Genomic DNA, 24,167 nt, shown 5'->3' on the forward strand with positions numbered 1-24,167 from the left:
GTATTGATATTAGTTCTGGTCAGCTCGAGTCTTTAAGCGGGTTGGAGAGAGATTTAGCAGTTATACTACTCGCTCCCACTTCTACCGCGTACAAATTTACGACCAACCTATTTCTAGTGAGTAGGTTAGTGACCTTGTAATATATATTGACCAAGGAATCGTAAGCGTTATCATCACAACTTGCTTTAAAATTCGCGAATACATAAATATGTCTGGTCTGGAGGCCTACGCTCAAAAATCTGAGATTTTGTATTGTTTCTCATATGTATCCATTATTACAGTCCAAGCTGAAGCCGCTTTTAAGGATAGACTAACGTTTGGTTTTATACATATTTTTCTTTATTGTGTAATTTATGAAAAATATATGAGATTTAAAATTTAAAAATCACATAGTACATAAAGAAACATTGTTTTCCAAACGCTATTATTAATTATATTTTAATAATAATAATAATAAATCCAAGTTTACTCAGAGCGTCGTTTCAGTATATGTAAGTCATATAAATTAGCTAATAAAGAAAATATTCAAACGTTTTTAACTTTTAGTACTTATATGTACTTCGAACTAGCTGCGCTCCCGACTTGGTAGGTAGGACATCAATATTTTTTTATTTATATTAATAAGACTAAGTATAAAGCTCTTTAAATTGAACTAAGCTAAGTTACTTCTTATTACATTAATAAGGTGCCAGTGACAGTCCCATGAGAATCAGTCCAGGTGATTTAGACTTTAGTCGGAACAAACAGACACACAATTTTTAGAAATACCATGACTATGTATATTGATATACGTTTTGTTTTAGCAGATTATTTTAGTATTTCGAACAGAAATTCCAATACTATTTAAACCATGTCCCATACTGAAGTATACTCACATCCTCATTACCAAAAGAGTTGAGGGTCGCCGCGCCGTGGAGTGATAAGATATGTTCAAAGAGTTATCAATATTTTTGGCCTACATGACATCTAGTAATAAATGTAATGTAAAAGGCTTATCACAAACGACACTATTTGCTAAGGACGTCGCTGGCGAAAGTCGAAAAAAAATAAGATATGTAAATAGATTTAATGTATTCACATTAATATCATTTTATCGCGCACTGACAGCTCGCTAGTCAATCATCGGCCTTAATTATTGTTTGTGTCTAGTTTGAGTATTGGAACCTCTTTAATTTAGAATATATTTCCTTAAAAGTCAACATACGAAGTCTGTTAGACTCTATAGGAATCTGGCTTTCCCGATGGAATCCCCGCTTTGTGCGACGAAATCCGATCCACAGAGTTGATTAAGGTTTTAAGGCTTAGTAGAAGATAGCGTAGATCCATCCAATTACAGACCTATTGCGATTACATACTAAACTCATTTTGATAAAACATTACAGTATCTCAGACATCAGAATAAGACATCGGCTGAAATTTTAGTTTAAACAATTCTATATTGTATGAAATTACGTGCCAGCCTCGTGTACTTCTTTAAAGAGGTGTATACAGTTCATAGGAATAAACAAGTGAGCAAAAAGTTATTTCAAATACAATAGATAGCAAATAGAAGTTACAGGAGAAAATAAAAACAGTATAGTTTCAAGCACATTTTATTACTTCACAGCCTACTCTAATGTAACATTAAGTACAAGAATATAATACCGAGTTTGTTTAAAGTCGTATTAAATACAACGGAACACTTAAAATAAACATTACATGATTCCACATTTTGTCTTACATTATTCCGACTACAATTTCATAGTACTGAGACGTGTGAGATGAAAGACTTAACTTCATATCGTAATAAAGATCGTCCAATAATAATAATCATCATCAAAATATTCAAATTATATTTGTTTTGCAAAAATATTTTTATAGCGGAATAAACAGACTCCTTAATTTTAAAAGCAAATGAAGTCTAAAAGCAGTGATTAAGACATAAACGCTTATATTAATAACGATTTGGTAGTTTACATTTAACATAACGCTTTGGTGTCGGGAGGAACCAACGAGATTCTTCGTTATATCATAATTTCAATCATTTGCAAGAGAACAGAGAAGCTTTTGTTATACCGACTAAAATATATCTCTCAGTTAAAATCCCGCAGACTTAATCTAAACGTATCTAGTGATTCGAATATTAAAACAACAAAGACATGGTTAAAGGCAGTGAACATCAAACGAAAGAGAACTAGGATATAAAAATGTTTACACAAACGCGAAAGAAACGGTTCAATAGCGATATCTTTTTAAATATTTCAAATCCTATATTTTCTTTCTATAATTTGAGTTTTACAAGCGAGTAAAGTTTTATTATGAATTTGTATCAAACCTTTTTATGCATGTTTTTATAAGAGTCCTCGAGAGTTCGTTTTATCAAATACTGGATATAAACGACACAACAGTCCCGGTGGGGCTCGCCAACTGTTGTTGTTGTTGTTGTGGTATGTGTCAGAGTGTCTGACCCAGGAGAGCAGTTTGACTGTCGTTGTGAAGCTCAGCCAACTGTACTGTGTCCAGGGTTCGACGGCGCTCAGAACTGTGCCACGCGCCGTAGGTTACATAGATCAGGAGACCTGGGAAGCAATTACATTATAGTAGGAAGATGAGAGGTTAAGAGAGGCGCGTACCACGTATAAGCCATTGTCTAAAGAGATAAGGACAATCTTTTCGATTTGCTCGTTTCTCATTTCGATTTTATCGATCATGTATTTTCGGAGTGAGTTTAAATTTTTCATTTGTGTTATATTCAGATTTGAATCCAAAGTGTGGGTAAATCCTAAGTTCTTCAAAATATTATATACGAGATGGGATGAGTGGAATTGAACTATTAATGTATAACTTTTTGTCCAACCAACTTCAAACGGTCGCACATGAGATCCGCACTCCCTGGACCCCGTGCCGATTAATTGCGCTCAACTGTTCAAAATACATTTAGGCGGATGGAGGACAGAAAATCATTGTACACATCAACATCCCGGGAGCGGATAGGTGGGAAAAGGCAAGGGCAACCGGCTCTCTGAGTCATCCGACGAAACGGTACTATAAAAATTTCTTCGCGCCGATATTCTGTGAGAGGATGGTACTCCCCCGGTCGAGTTAACCCATGTTCCAGTTGTAGCTACTTGAACACAGCTAGGCTCTACCACTTCTAGAAATAAATCAAGACTGTTAAGTTTAACTGTTCGAGATATACGTAAAGAAGTCTTCAGAATTTTTCCGTCGGTTAAAAGGACACTATTAAGTGAAATCAACTTGGCATGAATTTATATAAAAAACAAAAACCTTTTATATCATTTATTTTTACTTGAACAAAAGTTAAAGGTTTTCAAAATAAGACATCCGAAAAACATCAAAACTTATCTTGAATTAATATTAACTTGTTGGAAGTTGACAATCAATGGCAATGAACACGTTAGCGGTTGACAAATTAGTTTTAACACTGATAATTGGTTTTAACACTGATAACATTTTTGGTTTCTGAAGTTTCGGTTCTTATAAGAACATAATTAAATAGTGTTCTTTTATTGAATATTTTTTTAGGCAATGAGTGTAATACAAATATTTCTGGTAAGTAAAATCGACGTCGTATATCAACATAAAATAGAAACCAAGTTTAAATGATTTTTGAAAAAGACAAAAATAATTAAAACGAGTAAATAAAACTCTTAACCTTTATTGAACCGTTCCAAACTAAACAAAGTGACTTACAACGCAAAATATTGAAATAAAAAAATGATATTTGGACCATTATTCATATTAATTTTATCGCAGAAACAGCCTTCTGTTCTGTAAAAGGACAGTCTAAAAGTTCTCAGAATTCTATAGATTGACGGTGCGAATGCCGGGTCCATCGTGTTACTGGGAGAGGAGCTTTAACAGTGCCTGGGACTCGCGACCCAGGTGTAGGTTTAAGAGGCCGTTTATCTAACACGCGTTAAAATCGCCTTCACCGTCCAAGCTCTCTTTCTATCTAACCAAATTTGTAACGAACATACTAGAGCTGCCTTGGAAGTACATTCTAGAATGAATTGATGTAATTTCTCGATAGACCCCAGGCTTTGAGTAATTTGTAGAGATATTTAGCTGTTATAACTCTCGCTCGCACTTCTTATGCGTAAAAAATTTTCGACGAACCTATTCTTAGCGAATTCGTCATACCTTTTGACCATGATGACATGATTTTAGGGGAAGTAGGTTTTCCAAGGAACCATGAGGCTTATTAACACAACGCGCTTTAAAATTCGCGAATCCTTAAGTATCTAATCTGGTGCCGCTTAAAGGAGAGAGTAAGGCTTCACGTATGATTTCTAGGACCCTATCGTGGAGATGCGAGTATTGACCGTTATCCAGGTACCCTACATCCTACCAGCAATTGCTTAACAGTTCCAAATACCTCCCCGCAGACATATCGAGTGTTTTCGGTATTTTTACCCCATGTTACTAAATTACTCTGATCTATAAGAGTCCTCTGGAACGCATTGATGTAAAATTTTAGCAGTTTTGGCAACTAATCCTGAAATATGTGGCGCCATTAGAGTGCTAATGGGATGCAAAAATCTTCTATGTCTAACCGCTCATATGTTCAGATCCAGAAGACTCTAAATTAAAGTTCACAAATTAGGACAGATCCTAATTTGGTAACTGAAATTTATTGGTCCTAAAATAACTCGTGTACATAAAATCATTGAAAAGTGCTTGCATCTTTTTATCCCTATAACCGGTCACATAGAACTTTAATAAGCCATTTATTTGGAATTCAGTCTGCATCGTATCACTTCGTTATTCCTACAAAACAGGAATTTTCTTCATCTTTCACAGAAAAATTTAAAACAACGCTTCCGGTTCAATATGATCTAAAAGGATTATTATATAATTTAGATGATTAATGAATTATTAATTTTCATTATTATTTTCTTCCAAAAGTAACAACTTTTATCTTTTCAGTATAATTTACTATTTTTATCTCTAATTTAAAACATTATTTTAGGTTCTGACTAAAATTAAGTCTTTCTAAAGCGTTATTACTTTATGTATTTCTAAGATAATTTGTAAGTGGTTTGAATTTATATAGGATACTCTCTTCACGTCCATAGTTCATAGAGGAGATCTCAACTTTCATATATAACTTAACTAGACCGAGCTGATTGTACTTCTATTAACCCAATTATTTCACTACTTTCAAACATAAAAAAACTATTCAAGATACGTAGCGTTTATTAGTTTTATCGCGGATAACCTTACATTTGATAAACCTAGCTGAGTAAATTTAATTATATTATTATGATGTCAGCCAAAATACAGGCCTATTTACCATAAAAAAAAAATTAACAGTGCCCATTAAAAAAACATTATACATTGAACTGCCAAACGATGCGAGGAATTCATTTGAACATGCGTAGTGGTTTAATTATTATAATAACATTTATGTGCTGTGCAAACTGTATCGCCTGTCAAAAGAATTTATATTTAGATAAGTTTTTTAATTACTCTTACAATTCCAATTTGCAATTTAGTGATTTTGCCACAAAATATGGCCATCCGGCCACAGAATACGAGGTTATCACAGAAGACGGATACATTCTCTCTCTGTTCAGACTCCCCGGTGATAGTCGAATTCCAATACTACTGAGTCACGGTATCCAAGGAACAGGAGACGGCTGGATTTTGAGAGGTAAAGAGTCTCTTAGCATCACCTTGGCTAATAAAGGCTACGACGTCTGGATTGGTAACTATAGAGGCAATCGATATTCCAGACGGCACCAATACCTCAACCCAGACCTCGACGACAGTTTCTGGAATTTTAGTTTCCATGAACTCGGTTATTTTGATCTTCCTGCTTTTATTGACACCGTTTTGAATGTAACGAAAGCTACAAGGCTAGCAGCCGTCGGTCACTCTCAAGGAAATACTGTATTTTACGTTCTGGGCTCTACCAGACCAGAATACAATTCCAAAGTTAGTATTATGATAGCCCTAGCACCTATATGTTTTCTACAAAACACTAAGTATCCAGTTTCAATAGCCATACAGAATGCACCGCTGCTGAATGCATTAGCAAATAGAATTGGCCTCACAGAAGTGCTAGGTGATAAAACCACTTTAAGACGAATCTTGTTTAAGATTTGTTCCCTACCGGTACTTGGTTACGCTATTTGTGCATTTGGCTTATATTTTCCTTTATTTGGTTACGATCCAGCGGAGTTGGAACCAGATTTTTTTAAAGACATAGCCTCTTATTTCCCATCTGGAAGCTCTTGGAAAAGTGTTGGACATTATCTACAAGTTGGTTACAGGAAAGAATTTGCGCTTTACGACTACGGCTCCCAGATTAATTTGAAAGTCTATAACAACTCAGCACCTCCCGCTTATGACCTGAGCAGAGTAACGATGCCAGTTGCCTTACTCGCTGGAAGAAACGATCACCTGTCTACAATCGAAGACATTGACATACTCAGAAAACGTTTGAGTAATATTGTATCATATTTTGTAGTCCCTAGACTATTACTTAATCACGTAGACCACGTGTGGGGGCGACACATGTATGTATACTTGTATCCAGAATTATTTAAACTTTTGAGTCAGTATAGGTAACTGATGTTTACTACCTCCCTTAACAACTATCAATCATCAATGACAAATTACATTCTTAGACGGAGGGTTATAATATTATTAACAAATGAGATGACATTGATTACATAGGAAATTGCTCTGTTAATTTAGATCATTACAGCGTGTGGTCTGTGTTTAATGGCGTTTCAGTCTGCTATAAGTTACATCATTATAGAGTAACTTTGCTTTTGAAAAATTTTGACTGTCTTTGTGATAACAAAAATAGTTTTGTGAGTTACGCATTTATTCTTTAACGTCCATATTTAATGTTTACAAATATATAATACCGAAACAAGAAAAGATAAGTCTCTTCCACCAATCATTGTATATAGGATATATACATTTATATTTTTATTTAATTATAAGGTTATTACGCGAGGTTGTTGTAGCCAGATTTTCATTTTTACCGATGTTATAGTTTTTGAGCTGGAAATTTGATATGAGTTGGCTATAAAACCTTCTAATTCATTAAACAAGTACTCTTTATGGAGTGAGCATCATGAGAATCAGTGTTCTTATTAGTTCTGAGAAATCATTGTCTGCCGGCAAACTAAGATGTTGAACAAAGTAACTCTGAATACAGAAATGATTAGACACTGTTAATGGATATTTAAATGTAATATCACAATGTCAGCTCTTTTGCAGCATGGCAATAGTATGTGCCACTGACTACTGTAGTCTCTTTATTATTTTTATTACCTAGTACATCATTTTAATTAAGGTCTTAAATAAAAAGGAATCTAGGATACGCTTGCATAATTTCTTGAAGCAGCGCTGGCATACCGATGGTGAGGTATTCTTGGGAAGCAACTTCACCCGTGTATGGGCGCAAGGAATGAAAGTGTTTAAAAAGAAATATACGAGTTATCTTGATTGCCTCAACTAAATGCCATATTTATCGTAGTACAATTATACAATTGGGGGTCTGACATATTCGAGTTTGATTAAATTGACAGACTCTGATTTGAGCCATTGTAATCTTATCTACCTGCTGCACTGTCCTAAAGTCGACTTTCCAAAGCCCAATAAACAACACCCTTTAGTCCTAACAGGAGGACAGTTATGTGTTGTATCTAAATGAAAATTTGATATATGTTCTTCGTGACGTTAAATCAAAATTAATAAGATGAAGGTTACTGAGGAATTTTAGTAGCAAATAATATATCGTTTTCCACTAGTTTTTCTAAATTTCAACCAAATTAACCAAAAATTGTGCCAATGGTTGCACTTATTTTAATTCCTTGCAAGTTTAATTTTGTATTTTATCTATTTTATTGTTTTTTTAAATGCCGTCGTAAAAAGCATCTTTCGATTAATTCCTTCACTACTGAATAAATATCTTTGATAAAGTATAAAGATATATTAAATGCATGCGTAGAGAATATAGACGTAAATGTTTTTTTTCTACAACTAGTTTAATTATAACACACAAAATAAGTTTTTAAAGCTAAATAACCTTTAATATCTCTTTCGACTATCACTATTACCGGATGTGTTAACAGAAAAATATATATAAAATAAAATATACTATTTACGTTGAGGAACCCCAAGTTTTGTGAAACCGTGTATGTAGCCAAAAGTACCGGCCTCTTTAAAGCGATAAAACATATAACGTGCATATCAACACTGTAAGGTTTATCGAAGTTTCGAGCGATGCGACCAACTCATGTAATTCCAAGCGTTTTTTATATCTTAGTTATGTCGGTATGTTCACAACACTGTCTTGCATCTCAGGACAGTTCATATTTAGATGATTCCAAATTACAATTTAGTGATTTGGCCACAAAATATGGCCATCCGGCCACAGAATACGAGGTTATCACAGAAGACGGATACATTCTCTCTCTGTTCAGACTCCCCGGTGATAGTCGTTATCCAATACTACTGAGTCACGGTTTCCAAGGAACAGGAGACGACTGGATTTTGAGAGGTAAAGAATCTCTTAGCATCACCTTGGCTAATAAAGGCTACGACGTCTGGATTGGTAACTATAGAGGCAATCGATATTCCAGACGGCACCAATACCTCAACCCAGACCTCGACGACAGTTTCTGGAATTTTAGTTTCCATGAACTCGGTTATTTTGATCTTCCTGCTTTTATTGACACCGTTTTGAATGTAACCAAAGCTACAAGACTAGCAGCCGTCGGTCACTCTCAAGGAAATACTGTATTTTACGTTCTGGGCTCTACCAGACCAGAATACAATTCCAAAGTTAGTATTATGATAGCCCTAGCACCTATATGTTTTCTACAAAACACTAAGTATCCAGTTTCAATAGCCATACAGAATGCACCGCTGCTGAATGCATTGGCAAATAGAATTGGCCTCACAGAAGTCCTAGGTGATAAAACCACTTTAAGACGAATCTTGTTTAAGATTTGTTCCCTACCGGTACTTGGTTACGCTATTTGTGCATTTGGCTTATATTTTCCTTTATTTGGTTACGATCCAGCGGAGTTGGAACCAGATTTTTTTAAAGACACAGCCTCTTATTTCCCATCTGGGAGCTCTTGGAGAAGTATTGGCCATTATCTACAAGTTGGTTACAGGAAGGAATTTGCGCTTTATGACTACGGCTCCCAGATTAATATGAAAGTCTATAACAACTCAGCACCTCCTGCTTATGACCTGAGCAGAGTAACGATGCCAGTTGCCTTATTCGCTGGAAGAAACGATCACCTGTCTACAATCGAAGACATTGATATACTCAGAAAACGTTTGAGTAATATTGTATCATATTTTGTAGTTCCTAGACTATTGCTTAATCACGTCGACCACGTGTGGGGGCGACACATGTATTTATATTTGTATCCACAATTACTAAAACTTTTGGGTCAATACGGATAAACACACAGTATTCTATTCACCCAAAAACTATTCTTAAGTGAAGATGATTTAACTTTATTAGAAAAATAATAAAAAATCGATTACAGACGACATTGCTCTTACAATTTGGAACATGTCAATGATACGTTCCAATTTGTATTTAATGACATTTTTATTATATGAGTCCTTTAACGATCGGCTTACTTTGTTGTCTATATCTTAGTGTGTGGGCAAAAAAAAAATTAAAGATATTTGTATTTTCATAAAAATAATAACGGAAATTTATATAAGAAAAATCAATAATCCGTGGTAGCTTAACAAATGAAAAGATTTTGTAATTAAAAGTTTTTTAATAAACATACTATGTACTCGTAACTATCGACATACTATATATTTCTAAAGGTTCATATTAGAACGAGATTCAAGTGTAATCTTTTAAGTGACCCACAATAGTCAAGCGAGCGGGATGGACACACGTTTTGTTTCAATATTTACTGTCCTTTTACTGTCCTTAATACTTGACGAAGTATTCAGTGAAGAATTGAGATCCTTCCTTCCATCGAAAACCGCATTGAATTTTACTTCTCTGGCTTCAAAGTATGGATACAAAGCGGAGTACTACGAGATAGTCACCGATGACGGTTACAAACTTGGACTATTCCATATTCAGGGAAAAAAACCGGGACCGATACTGTTAATGCACGGAATAGCTGACACCAGCGACACCTGGCTGTTGAGAGGCAAAAACTCTCTCGGAATCACACTCGCAGAAAAAGGATACGACGTCTGGTTCGGAAATATCAGAGGCAACAAATATTCCAGACAACACAAAACACTAAATCCAAACAAAGACAGTGCCTTCTGGCAGTTCAGTTTTCATGAGCACGGCTATTACGACCTCAAAGCGATAGTTGACACCGTTCTATCCGAGACAAAACATACCAAATTGACAGCTATCGGTCATTCTCAAGGTAACACGATATTCTACGTGCTAGGATCCACTCGGCCGGAGTATAATGACAAGATCAACGTTCTTGTATCTCTAGCACCCGTCTGTTATCTGAGCCACGCGCCATCACCTCTCGCAATACTCATCAAGTTCGCTCCGGAGATAAATACCATTGCAAAGGCAATAAACTTGAACGAAATATTCGGAAATGCCACTATAAACGGGAAGCTTATTGACCTTTTATGTAACCACGTGTTAATCGGATATCCCGTGTGCGCTCTGGGCGCACTGCTACCGCTATCGGGCTTCGATGTAACTGAATTCGGACCGGCTTTTTATAAAATAGCGATCGAACATTTCCCGTCCAGTACGACAAGGCACAATTTATACCACTTCGCCCAAGTTGCTAGAAGAAAGAGTTTCTCAAAATTCGACTACGGCCCAGAGAGGAATATGAAGGAATATAAATCGCTGATGCCTCCAGATTATGAACTGAAATCGGTTACGATGCCAGTGGTCCTGTTGGCAGCCAATAACGACAAAGTATGTATGCTGGAAGATGTCCAAAGATTGAGATCGGAACTACCCAACGTTGAGAACTACCAAATCATCGAACGTTACCTGATGAACCACTTCGACTACGTGTGGGGAGAGAATATGCCCAACTACCTGTTCCCGCATATATTTCGAGCAATAGAAAATATTTAATAGATATTCTTATACATTTTTGTTGTCATCATTTATACCATTGATATGGAACTGATTTTTATTTTCCCTTGGGATATAAGTATAAGTAAATTCTTTTCACTGTAAGACTTAATACTTGTAATATGAAATGGAGTGGAGGGGGAAAGAGAATTGAAGAAAACAGAAGTCAATGGTGACAAGGTACATGGGTGAACTGTAGTTTGACTGATTAACTAACAAACAAAGATAGTTTTTGTATCACCTGAGTTCTCACTATCTACCACCTACCTTTCCTTACTATCCAGCACTACCCCCACTACTCCCCCCCCCTCTACTCACCGGCCGCTATCCAGACCGCGAACCGTATCCATGTGGCGTGGTCCAGGTTCAACATGAGGTACACGTTCAACAACACACTCACACCCGGCAGCCACGGCACCAACGGCACCTGGGAATATATATATTGAGTAGTTGTACCACCCGGCTTTGTACAAGAAATCGCTATCCAAAGCCCGTGTCCCATGACTGCCCTAAGGACACGGGATTCAACATTCAGAACCTCGAGCGAGCTAATTTTTGTTGACGTTATCTTTCTAAAGGATCGAGAGTACTAAAGGATCGAGAAGTACCAATTATTATCTTCTAGAAGACACAGAACAGAGACAGTTAATTTCTACCTGAATGGAATATTTCTCACCGAGAAAGCCAATTTCTTTTCGGAGACAGGTTGTCTTGATATCGCGAACAGTGTGAACACGACCAGGGCGGCGCCCACAGACACCTCGCAGACGGCCGCCGGATCACCTAAGAGCACCGCCTCCCCGCGCTGGTGGATACTGTTCATGAGTACCAAAGACCATACTCCTGGAAAAGACAACTCCGTGACCATCACTCCTGTAGCCACACTAGCAGTTACAAAACTATTCAGACAGATCTGTAGATGCATTTAAAATATGTGCTTTAACATTTCCAGTACTGCTGTCTGCAGGTCTGTGGTCAGTTTGACAATGATGGTTCAAACCCTGGGATTCGTTCCTTTGTTCATATTTAAACAAATTCTTCATGATACATTATTCAGATTATACTGAGACACGAATACAAACTGCTGCCCCCATTAATTTAAGAAGTATTCTTTCAAAACTCAACGTCTTTGAAAGTTTTAATTACTTTGACCAATATAACAATATGCAACCAGAGCTTGCATATTTAAAGTTGTTCGTATGATTGTTCCAAAAATAAACAATAATTTCAGACTTAAACCGTTAGAATTTGTACACAGACTAAAACGATATATTACAATCGTTCTCTTACTATGTAAGGAAGCGCTAAAACCCAATCAATAGCTATAATTTTCCTTACAGCTTCACATTTACAGCTTCTTTTTACAAATAAAAAAAATTGAATTATCTGCTTATGTTATGTATAGACGTGTAGGTGTATATGAATACAAACATTTTTCTTTGTAGATTTGTGTTCAGAGTAATCTTTGAAACGGCTGAAGTGATTCCGCCAGGTCTTCCGACGGTCTATAGCTGATGTCATATGATGTAACTTTTATTTTTCTAAATGTACACACTAACCCTGTGTATCATCATCCTGTATAGTCCGTAATAATATACAGCGTGTTCACTGACCGTACAACGTGACGAGTGTGGTGGCGACGGTGGAGCTGAGCGGAGACGGTGACGTCACACGGTCCAAGTTCACACACTGACGGAGCAGGCCGCGGACACACGGACGGATGGGCTCCGGCGCGCGGTGAGGCGACTGGGAGCTCTGGTACCTGGACGGATTACACGGTGACGGTCCGGCGGATTATGACACACAACCGACGTTATACACACATAGATACATATATGTTTAGTCTTGTATACTATATTTAATACACACATATATAAATATATTTGGGGTCAAGACATTCTTAACATCCGCGATTCTGATATATAAGAAAAAATTAATGAAAAATTCATCGTCACGAACAGGATCGAACTCTGAGACATGAGGCTCCAGTCGTGTTACAGGCGCAGCTCACGACTCCTGAACATGGTCAGTGCATGAATCATTCTACATATTTTACACTAGCGGAGCGCTGAAGGTGTCATATCTTAGTTTGCTTGTAATCCTAACCGTTGAATGATTATAATTTGGCAGAATTACACTTCTGGAATTATTCTATGAGGAAAACAATTGATTTACTGTTTAATTTAATGTTTTCGATAAACTGATGAAAAACTATTTTTTATGACAAATTTGTTTCTTCCGCGTCATAAATAACAAAAAATATATATTATTCAAGAACAATCACCTAGCAGATAAATTTAATAAGGAAAATAAATATTAAAATTTTCAACTCATTTATAACAGCTGTTAAATTCAGTGAATATTACATTTTTCAGTTGTGTATATGTGTGTGTGTGTGTGTCTGTGTGTGTGTGTGTGTCTGTGAGAGAGTGTGAACAAATATATGTATAAATAAAGGTAACTTCAGATGGTCCACGAGTAGGGAAAAGAAAGAAAGGGCGACAAAAAATGATATGGGAGCACGATATCGGAAAGGTGGATAGGCCTACATGGCGAAGAACAGACGCAAACGGAGATACGTGGAAATGTCTAGGAAAGGCCTCAGTTAGCAGCGAACTGATAATACCGATACCGATGGCCGAGACTACAAGTATAGCAGGAACTATTGATATTACATGTGACTTAATTTAATTATTCATGAGTAATTTAAAGGCATGTAATTTTACCGGCTTAGGAATTATAAACAACTGGATTACACGTAATTAATGTATCATTAAATAATGTAGCGCAATGCCACTACAACCGACATGTGATATTCATTGAATTGTAGTTGAAGATTGTATGGCACAAGTTCTACTGACCTTAACAGCATTACACAGGAGGCGACCATGGAGTAGGCCAGCAGGGTCCCGATAGACATCATGTGGATCAGCTGCTCCAGCTCGAAGATCATGGCCAGGGTTCCTGCGACACACCCTCACATACAGCCGGGGCATACCCACATATTACACGATACAAGTGTGCACTTGTTACAGAGTACGTGGAGGTGCGGGCGTGTCCATACAACTAACCAGTAAGCAGACCAGCGACCATGGTCCCCACGAGTGGCGTCTGATGTTTCTCGCTGACGGCTCCCAGCCAGCGGAACAACAGACCGTCCGAAGACATCGCGTAGATAATACGAGGGAGGGGGAACACAGCTCCCAGCAGACTGGAGAGGAGGAAGAGGCTTAGATCACATACAGAAGAGACATATTATAAAACTTTAATATTGAAACGTTGTGATTTTGTGTCCGTACCACTCAGTACTACACGACCAATAAATGCGTGTTTATGTTATTACCTAGACAATAAAGCACAAATTGCTCCGACACTGACGGCGTACTTGGCCCACGTCCAGCCTAGCTGGTCGTACACGAAAGGGAACGGAGCTTTCTCGTCCTGGGAACATGAGACATACAGATGAAAGAGATGAAAGAGACGAAATAGAGTGGCGTTTACTTGAAATTGTGTAACTACCTGCATGTAATACGGCATCATGAGGGTCAGCACTGAAGACACGCCGAAGTACGCGAGGAACACCACCAGTAGCGACACCACCACCGCGAACGGAATCGACTTCTGAGGACGACGAGCTTCCTCGCCAGCAGTCGCCACACAGTCGAAACCTACACACGAGGTCAGAGGCTTGAGCGAGGTCAGAGGCTATGCAACGTTTTAATCAACTTTCTCTTCTTAGGACGTTAGCATGTATTAATGAGTTCGTCGGAACCAAAACACACTCTTGCAATATGGTTAACGTGACAAGGACGACATCCAACACACAGACAGCAAACCACAAATGTTTATTTATAATGTTATATCAGACAACGGAATAAAAATGTCGGCGCCGGTTCAGCAAACACATGTCATTGATATTTACCAATGAACCCATAGAAGCACACCGCAGCACCCTTCACAACCCCGGCCAGGCCGTAGGGAGCGAAGCCTCCACTGCCGAAGTTCTTTTTGCCGTCGTGAGGCACCTCCGACTCAGGGATGCGCCAGTTCTTTGTATCAGCTGATAAAAAAATTGTTGGACTAAACTTTTTCTGAACAAATTCGATATAGTAGGGGAGCGGGTTTTGTGGGAGAAGTGTTCTCAGAAGACAACGAGTGTTTGATTTGGAACTTATCTTGAAGGTGAAGATTACCTTTGAATGATCCAGATATAATGACAAACAGCACTACACACAGATTGACACCGGTACAGAAGTTATTGAATTTGGTCGATTCCTTCACACCGAATGCAAGACCCACTGAAATTGATATAAAAAAAGTAAGTCACCCTCCACTGAAAAACCTTTCATATTTTAATAATTTTACTAGAAATTGGAGAAAACAAGACATTTTTCTACAAAAAAAAAAATATTTTTTCTGAATAATTTCTCTAAATTACGAGCAAATACCACATTATAACAATAGAATAGATTTATTTATTATACAAACATTTAACGTTTATTATGAACAGGCAACACCTAAACAATTATAACAGTACTGGTATTGCCAGTATATTATTACATCACTTATTTCACAAAATATGTTTGCGTACATTTTTATTGACACAGTTTATAGTTAACATATAGCCACAAGTGTTTTATAATTAACAATTCGAGTATGAATTTCGTAATATTGTGTCTTCTGAATGTACTCTTCAAATATAGAACGTGTCATCCCTTAATTAAAATTCTAAAATTCAGAGGACAAGAGGGCAGAAAATCATTGTGCACAGCAAAATCCCGGGAGAGGAAAGGGAGGGAAAAACGAAAAAGCAACCGGCTCTCTCACTACTCAAGCGAAACACAGCCACTAAACACTACTTCACGCCGACCTTCTGCGAGAGGGTGGTACTTCACCGGTCGAGCCAGCCTATGTTCGATCTGTAGTTACTTAGCGATTAAATTCAATTTTACTCACATATCCTAAACTCACACACACCTCGTTAAGCACTAGTCGCACACACACACATTCACTCACCAATCAGCGAAGCCCATTTCGTACCTTGTACATATTTATCAAGAGCTGTCTCAAATCTTAACACAGCAGCTATAGAAGAATGTTAGTTGTTGACTGACCAGAGAACAGCATGATGACGAGGAAGGCGAACAGATCCGGGTATTTGGCGAGGTGAGGGGAGTCCATCGGCATCCAGGAGTACAGCTGACTGGAGATAGACTTGTCCAGCAACGAGTCCAGGTACTCACTGAGCGCCTTCACCACAGACGCCGCACCTACAGGGCACAACCATACTATGAGACAATACTTCGCAGCGTTCCTTGGAGTCAGCGTGCGGGAGCCGGGTCCATCGCTACATACACTACTCTGTGTATACAGTTGAATATAATAAATTAGAAAAAACTAGAAGAAAATATTAAAATTGCAGTCTATATATCCGAGCCCCTCCGGACGGAGGTTTTACACGCACTACGCACAGTCCAGCCGAGTGACGATGGCTCAGTTCACAGAGTAACTGAAATCCTGAAAAGGGATCCTGCTCCTAAGGATAAATTTTTCATTCTATAATTTTTAATTTATTTTTTAATTTAATCATTAGCTCACCATAGTGTGAATGTCGCACATAGTTATGTAATAGATGTTAATTGAACCACTCGCCTATAATATACTCCAATATCAGATTCCATCCAATGATAAAGGCAATGAACTCTCCAACGCAGACGTAACTGTAAACGTAAGCGGAGCCGGCCTTGGGTACGCGAGCACCGAATTCAGCGTAACAGAGACCTAGGATGTAACAAATACGAATACAGTTTTTATGGGAACACTTCAGATACACCATAATATACGAGCTACGACTACTTGCTGTCTAAATTAGTTTTAAATTTATTAAACATTCTATAAATCCAGCTCCTATAGTAGAGATTTTTTTTTATCTAGAAAAAAAAACCTAGTATTTTTTCCAAAATTAAATATTAATTCTCCCGGCCATCCTGCTTCATGTTTCTCCGAGCTATAGTTAAATAGTAGTATATAGTTCTAATATTTATACCAATTCATAAGTAACAGTTTCTTAAAATGACTCAAATTTTTAATGTACACTCTAAATATAGATATTTTTTTATGATCTAAATCAGCCTTTCCCAAAGTGGGCGATCACGCCCCCTTGTGGGTGCTGCAGGCCTAAAAGGGGCGAAAAAGACCAAGAAAAAAAAGGGGGCGCTAATTTAGTTCAAAATGATAATTTGGTTTTTCAGTAGTGTGAATAGATGGGGGAAATAAAAAATATTTTTTTTCTTAAAGTGGCCATAGTCATTTTTTGAACCAATGATTTAAATTCATTACAACACAAAAAGCTCTTGGCTTATTCTCGTAACGACATTTGATAGAACATATATACTTTTAATCAGGTAGGAACACTGTGTAGGAAGTCAATCATAATTGCCAGAATATACTATTCATCGGTCTTTCAACGCCAAGCGGTCATTCAATTACAACAAAAAATTTATAAAAGCGACAAACTACAATTGGTTTTCCTTTGCCATTTCTTAAACTATGTAAGTTTTAAATCATTTCAATTATACAACAGTACAAATGTTACCGGCGAATACGCTAGCGACCGCAGCCAAAAGAAACGACAGAACCACAGCAGGGCCAGCATAATTCTTGGCCACATCACCAGCTAGGACGTACACCCCCACACCCAGCGTACTGCCTACACCGAGGGCTGTCAAGTCAAGTGCTGACAGTACCCTCGCGAGCCTCGCTACACCTTCCTCGGCCGCCTTGCGTCGTGAGAGCACTCCATAGGCGAGTCTAGCTGCCCGAGCGGCACCGGCCTTTATACCACCTGAAAGGAACTTCTTTATAACAAGATATATATATGCGTGTGTGCGTGTGTATGTGTGTGTGTATGTCAAAATATTGAATTTTCAAACATTTATGACACTGACACACTGACAAAAAAATTTAAACGACCACAAAAATTTTAAAAAATAAAGAGTATGAAGCGATGAGATGTAAGACTTTCTGGAGTATTCATTTAAATAAAACTAATATTTTCTGATCAATACGCGTTCATATATTGTTTTATACTATATACTCCCAACGTTTCCTTTACTTCGTAGCCACCGTGCTGATCCGTGCTAGTTTTATATGCATGAAGCTAATATGAAAAACATATTTCTATTTAAGCGCATTAAAAATTCTATGTCACAACTAAGTATCAACTATAAATCAAGTCACTAATTTAACGGTCGCCCTTACACCGAGCCACCTGTTGAGTAACGTGTGATGTAACCACATTTACATTACATGTGTAAACAATAAAAACTTGTACATTAAACATTTGATAATATTATGTTAGTCTACCTAGAAGCCAGCACACTTGCACCCACATAGCCGTCTCCTTATAACTGACAAGGACTCAATTGAACTCATTGATTATTCATTGATTGCAAAACATCACACAGACACATATATACATTTAACCGAGATCAATTGGTGATTTAAATCATTTTGACAATTTCGTTCTATTTGATCAACGATTTCAAGCTCTGAGTGCAACGACCTTTAAGAGTACTTCAACATCAAATTGAGACCTGAAAATTCACAAGTCTCAGGTAAAGGAATTAAAAATGTATATGACATCTTTTTCTATTGCCAATGACATTATTATTCAAAAACATTGCTAACATAATGCTTTATATATAAACAAAACCCAAATCTATCTACAAAAAGATATTTTATATTTATTTCAATGTTGTTTTAAAAAATTACTAACGAAGATTCAAAAGTACATTCAACAGATAAAATCAATAAAGGTAATAAAATGATGAACACTAAGATAGATCAGATAAATTAATGATTTTATTAAACAGTGAGCTTACTATATTGAGACAGAAATCACAATCTTGTTATAAATAGATGTAGTTTACTGTACATGATAACCCATTATATACAGAGACATGTCTCGTTTTGTATATTACATGTACATATCTCTTCCTTACTCAGATACCCAACATACTTTGGCTCATGCAAAAGTTATTCCGACCAGGGAGCTATAATTTGTTCTTAACAAAGAATTTAAATGTCCATGATTCTGACCTATAAGATTAATAATTCAAAAATTATATAATGACTGTTTAGAATAACATGTCCTTAGCAAATGTTTTTTGTGGTCTATGATGTGTTCGAACGACTGGCAGTTTTTCATTTTTTGCAGTGCATATGGAATTTTCATAATTTCTTTTAACACATAAATCTTCTACCAAGTAGTAGAAAACATTTAAAAAACGCATGAATTCACAGCCATTCTCGAGTTACATATGGCATGACCAGGTGAAACAAGGGCCCGTTATATCAATTATCCCTATTTTGTTTTCCTCAGAATGTAAATCGCATGGGTCGGTTATGATCCAACCAAATCTAGCTGATTCAATTACGGGGGTGCCCGAGAAAGATTTACATTAAATATGAATATTTAAGGGATTTAATAAATTAAAAATAAGAATTTCTTCAATTTATGAATAAAACTACAAGTCTGAAAACAAAATTTATTTTTCAGTAATATGTACATGGAACATTTATATCTTACAGGGTCATGTTAGATAGCAGCGGATGGGACTGAAAAGGCAAATGTTTTCATTCCAAATCAAGCAAATTATTGATTAAATAATTCAAAATGCCATATGGCATACATGTGTATAAAAAAAATGGTCCACTGAGAAAGTATATTATAAATTAAGAGGTATCTCATATTATTCCAGTAAATTTGTATATTATTATTTAATTTAGTACAACTATGTTAAGTATATCAATGTTATGTAAAGTTAGTGTTAAATGTTTCGCTATAGAGACCAACAAAACATGAATTATTGAATAAAACTTACCATCGGCGTAAGCCTGTGATATTGTATGACCTTGAACACCTCTAACTCTTGCTGCATCACCAACGGAAAATCCATTTTCATCAGGAAAAGTCATTGTTTAAGTTTTTTATAACCTCATACACTTGATGGATTGTAATAAAAGTACATATTTCAAGCAGGTATCTATTTTCCCGGCTTTCTAAAATTCGAATGACAAGAATACTTTACTCGTTAGGTAGCAGAAATAATAATAATATACAATATAAAAATTTATATTCCGGAAACTAACTCTGAACCTAATAGGATTTTTAAACTACAGTGCAATTTGACACATGACGATGACAGTTCCGTATATAGAGCAGTGCTGTGCGTAAAACTTATCGAATGTATTGTGTATAGCAGTAAGCATAATAATTGAGTTCCTAAGTTTCCTGTGACCACATTAAAAAAAAATCATGACTGCTTAAATTACAATGAAATTAGAAACTAAAGTATCTAAAAAAAATATATGTCATAGTAAATATATAGTTTCAACTTGGATTCCTAGTTAAAACAAACATTATTTCAAAAGAAATATAAATTATTTAAAAGAAATATTTCTCCACTATTTTCTCTACGAAGTAAAATTTTAATAATGGTAGACCCTAGCTGTGGTCAAATTGCTGCAGCTCAAACATGGGCTGGCTCGGTCGGGGAAGTACCACCCTCTCACAGAAAATCGGCGTGAAGTAGCCTTAAATGGCTGCCTGTTCTCCGATGAGTGAGAGAGCCGGTTGCCCTTTCCTTGTTTCCATCCTTTCCCTTTTTCCATCCTTTCCTCTCCCTCCCCCCCAATCAAGGGTGGCAACGCATCCGCAAAAGTATTTTGCGGATGTCCTTGGTCGACGGGCCTACTTACATATGGCAGGTTTTCTGCTCGTTTGCCCTCTTTACCATAAAAAAATTATTGTTCTTATATATACATCTTACTACATAAAACAAATTTTAATTTTCAAGAATTTTTTGTGAAATGACTTCATTAATGCATGCAGCAAATGTTCTATTTTACCCAAATAAAATAAGGTTTCAGTATATTACAAAAATGACAGTCAAAAATAAGAGAGAGAGAGTAGTTGGAGTTTAATTTCTTTATTGCTGTTCCACTTCTACTACATGTAAAATAACAATAATTAATAAACAATGTATTAATTTTCTAGGCTCATCACTACTAGCTATGACGTAAAAGTCAATGCTATTGCATCATCTAAAACCTATTATACCTATTTTATTTCCGTCAATTCCTTTATTCTGCCGATTAAACACAGTTTTATATAATACTTACTCCATATACATTAACAAGATTCTAAAAGAGTTTTATAACGTTCTGATAATTTACAATGTATTCAAATATATACTTTTAAGCCTTTTTAATGCAAAAAGAGTCAACGAAGTCCGAAATGAACAAAAATAGAAATCGTACACTATTTAATTCATAAGCATGTTGTTCTACACACATTGGTTGAAATATATTATTAACATTAAATTGTTAAACAGTGTTAATTTTTAGAGGTCGATCAAAATTCAAGGTAAACTTTAAAGATTACTAATTACATCATTTCACGATACATAAATAACTGGTAACGAGGAACCATAGTTTTTATGTCTGTCCTAAACACATAGATATAGTATTTACTGAAAATCGAAACTAAGTTATTTTTTTTATTTCAATATGACGTTTGACACATTTTATCCTTAGGTATTTTTCTCTTTCATACATTTAGCCTACCTCCTTCTAAGAGCATCAACTACGTATCATAATATTTTTAAACTTATTATATTAACTAGAGATATGAATTAGAATTTCGTTATTTATCATATTTAAGACACGAACTGAAGTTTAAGAAATTATATATTTCTACATTCCGTAATAAGGATTGGGAATATCAGAAATCATTAAGTTTGTAAACATATGATAGATCCAAATATATTATAGTCTGTGTCTTGATTAAAAAATAGTTTTTAATTTTTATATATTAACTTCGTTAAGACATTCACGACACAGGCTCGTTTAAAAACCTAAATGTCGTAAGCATTGAAAATATAACACGACCTTTAAAATTAAGTAGAACAAATGAATAATGGTTAGGCATAAGTAGAATAAGTAACATTTTAATATTAAAATTTTAACATAAAATCTTATCACGAATATATATGTTTTTCTTATTTTTTAAACTTACATTGTAATATTTAAACTTCATTCACGACAAAATTTATTATCTGTAATTCAGATAATATAATTAAGAACTAAGCTTTTTGTATGCTTTTTATACAATAAGTATAATTATTAAGTGTCAATCAATTGTATTTTTCCAAAAAATGGAATATGTGAGGGAATAAATATTTTTTCATGTTTCGTCCCCAAACAGCGTCGATGTGATTGAACTTCTTTCTTCCAACAACAATATAATCAGTGTTCGGCAATCTCTTTCTAAGGAGATGGACGTCATCTAGAGTAGAGATCTCGTCATTCCTTCCAGCGACTAAAACAACTTTCATGACAACTTTATTTAAATCGTATTCTGGAGGAGTTGTTGAATTGTACACATCATTATTCCTCCGTTCGTAATCAAATTCCGCGAATGTTTTCCTTAATCCAATCTGTGAGACATGCAGCGCAGTCTTTCTTGACGATCCAGTGGGGTAATGAGCGACGACAGTCTGAAAGAAATTCGGTTCCAGCTCCTCGGGATCTCTGCCGGCTATCGTGAAGAAGAGACCATTAACACACAATTCATAATATTTTTTACATCCGCAGACAACTCTTAGTCCTTGAACAATAGGTGTGTCATCCCCCACGAATTCTTCTTCTCCAATAAGAATGAAAAAATTTGATATGGCTGGCATTGCTTCCATTAATTTTGCTACAGAATTTTTTAAATTGCTCAAATAGCTGATCGGCGAGACTGCTATTATCACTTTGATCTTCTGATTATATTCCTCTCGTTTTGATCCGAGAACGTAAAATATCGTGTTTCCCAACGAATGGCCTATTGCACTTAGAGATTTTTCACCAGTTTTGTCCAACACAAAGTCGATGATGGCGGGGAGATCATAAAAGCCATATTCGTGGAAGCTAAAATCCCAAAATTTCTTATCTATGTCCGGATCCAAGAATACATGTCTGCGGGAGTACCTATTGCCTCTGACGTTTCCAACCCACACGTCATAGCCTGCGTTAGCAAGAACAATTGCGAGAGAAGAATTTTCTCTTATAATGAAAGTATCAGCTGAATCAATAATACCATGCATCAAAAGCACAGGTCTGCTAGCGTTGCCCGGTATATGGAAAAGTTTTAAAATATATCCGTCTTGACTTACGACGTCATGCTCGTTTACTCTGAGCCCTAGTTTTGTTCCAATCTCAGTAAAATTTGGAGTTCTCTTGTAAATAATATCACGATATTCACCATCGAAACACTGAGCAGAACACTGAATAAGTACAAACAAGCATAAGATTATATTCTTACACATTATTTATGAGTTAGTTAAATAATAATTAAACGCGCGTCAAGTTAACGTTATAAAATAGTTATGGCTACTGTGTGTCAGATCACTCGGTAGAAACAAACCTTGAGATTTAAAGAACCTCGAGTTATTTTGTATATATAATTAATATTCGAATGTAATGATGAAAACGACAATAATAAACGACAGCTTTATACATTTTTCATTCTGTTTTTTTTATATAAAATACTATAAAATTCATATATACATTTTCATTTTCAAGTGTCGTTATTTTGGTTCCATATTATTGTAGTTCAAAAACCGTCTTTTTTATTTGTCATTCAAAATATTTTAATGTTATCTAAATAAGTCATTTTGATTTTTTAAATAAATGAATTATAATGACTTACTGCTTTTTGCTTTACTATTAGTTATCAAGAAAAGTATGTAATCTGCTTAAAAAAATATATTTCCAACTACAGAAATACTACTACGATTTTGGTTTATAATATGAGCATGATAATGATGTCAGCTTTAGTGTTTCGGACACGTTACGACTTATTACATTTTATATACTTTACAGCAACCGTGATCGCGGTCGGCCGATATGAATGTGTCTGTCAGTTCATAGTTTATCCGAATCGGTATACCATAAATAAGACAATAGTTTTATTTAAATTTGTATGCTAATGAAAATCTTAGACATCCTCATAAGTTACGCTGATTATAGAAAAAAAAGT

General features: G+C 35.9%; 4 protein-coding genes across 5 annotated transcripts; 2 read left to right on the plus strand and 2 right to left on the minus strand.

The window, feature by feature from the left end:
- Positions 1-1,576: 1,576 nt before the first annotated feature.
- Positions 1,577-20,291, minus strand: LOC116769908 (cationic amino acid transporter 2). 2 transcript variants are annotated; one of them, XM_061527992.1, is made up of 15 exons: positions 20,234-20,291; positions 19,966-20,143; positions 17,676-17,924; positions 16,733-16,861; positions 16,195-16,350; positions 15,274-15,378; positions 15,003-15,140; positions 14,600-14,748; positions 14,424-14,521; positions 14,152-14,291; positions 13,942-14,044; positions 12,694-12,842; positions 11,757-11,923; positions 11,399-11,507; positions 1,577-2,558 (listed from the first exon to the last, which is right to left on the minus strand). In XM_061527992.1, exons 2-15 carry the CDS (start codon positions 20,057-20,059, stop codon positions 2,434-2,436), a joined length of 1,911 nt encoding a protein of 636 aa, XP_061383976.1. In that variant the 5' UTR covers positions 20,060-20,143; positions 20,234-20,291; the 3' UTR covers positions 1,577-2,433. The 2 variants fall into 2 exon arrangements, with proteins under 2 accessions (XP_061383976.1, XP_061383977.1); XM_061527993.1 differs by lacking the exons at positions 19,966-20,143; positions 20,234-20,291 and adding an exon at positions 18,446-18,607.
- On the plus strand, positions 5,377-6,576 carry LOC133320237 (lipase 1-like). Its single transcript, XM_061528000.1, has one exon. It carries the CDS (start codon positions 5,377-5,379, stop codon positions 6,574-6,576), a length of 1,200 nt encoding a protein of 399 aa, XP_061383984.1.
- On the plus strand, positions 8,293-11,080 carry LOC133320230 (gastric triacylglycerol lipase-like). Its single transcript, XM_061527979.1, has 2 exons — positions 8,293-8,938; positions 9,951-11,080. The coding sequence occupies exons 1-2, from the start codon at positions 8,293-8,295 to the stop codon at positions 11,078-11,080; spliced, it is 1,776 nt and encodes a 591-aa protein (XP_061383963.1).
- A 1,822-nt stretch (positions 20,292-22,113) lies between the features above and the next one.
- On the minus strand, positions 22,114-23,544 carry LOC116770274 (lipase 3-like). Its single transcript, XM_032661684.2, has one exon. The coding sequence runs from the start codon at positions 23,452-23,454 to the stop codon at positions 22,279-22,281; it is 1,176 nt and encodes a 391-aa protein (XP_032517575.2). The 5' UTR covers positions 23,455-23,544; the 3' UTR covers positions 22,114-22,278.
- Between the last annotated feature and the right edge of the window lie 623 nt (positions 23,545-24,167).

This window comes from Danaus plexippus, assembly GCF_018135715.1.
Source record: "Danaus plexippus chromosome 13 unlocalized genomic scaffold, MEX_DaPlex mxdp_40, whole genome shotgun sequence".
NCBI classification, from domain to species: domain Eukaryota; kingdom Metazoa; phylum Arthropoda; class Insecta; order Lepidoptera; family Nymphalidae; genus Danaus; species Danaus plexippus.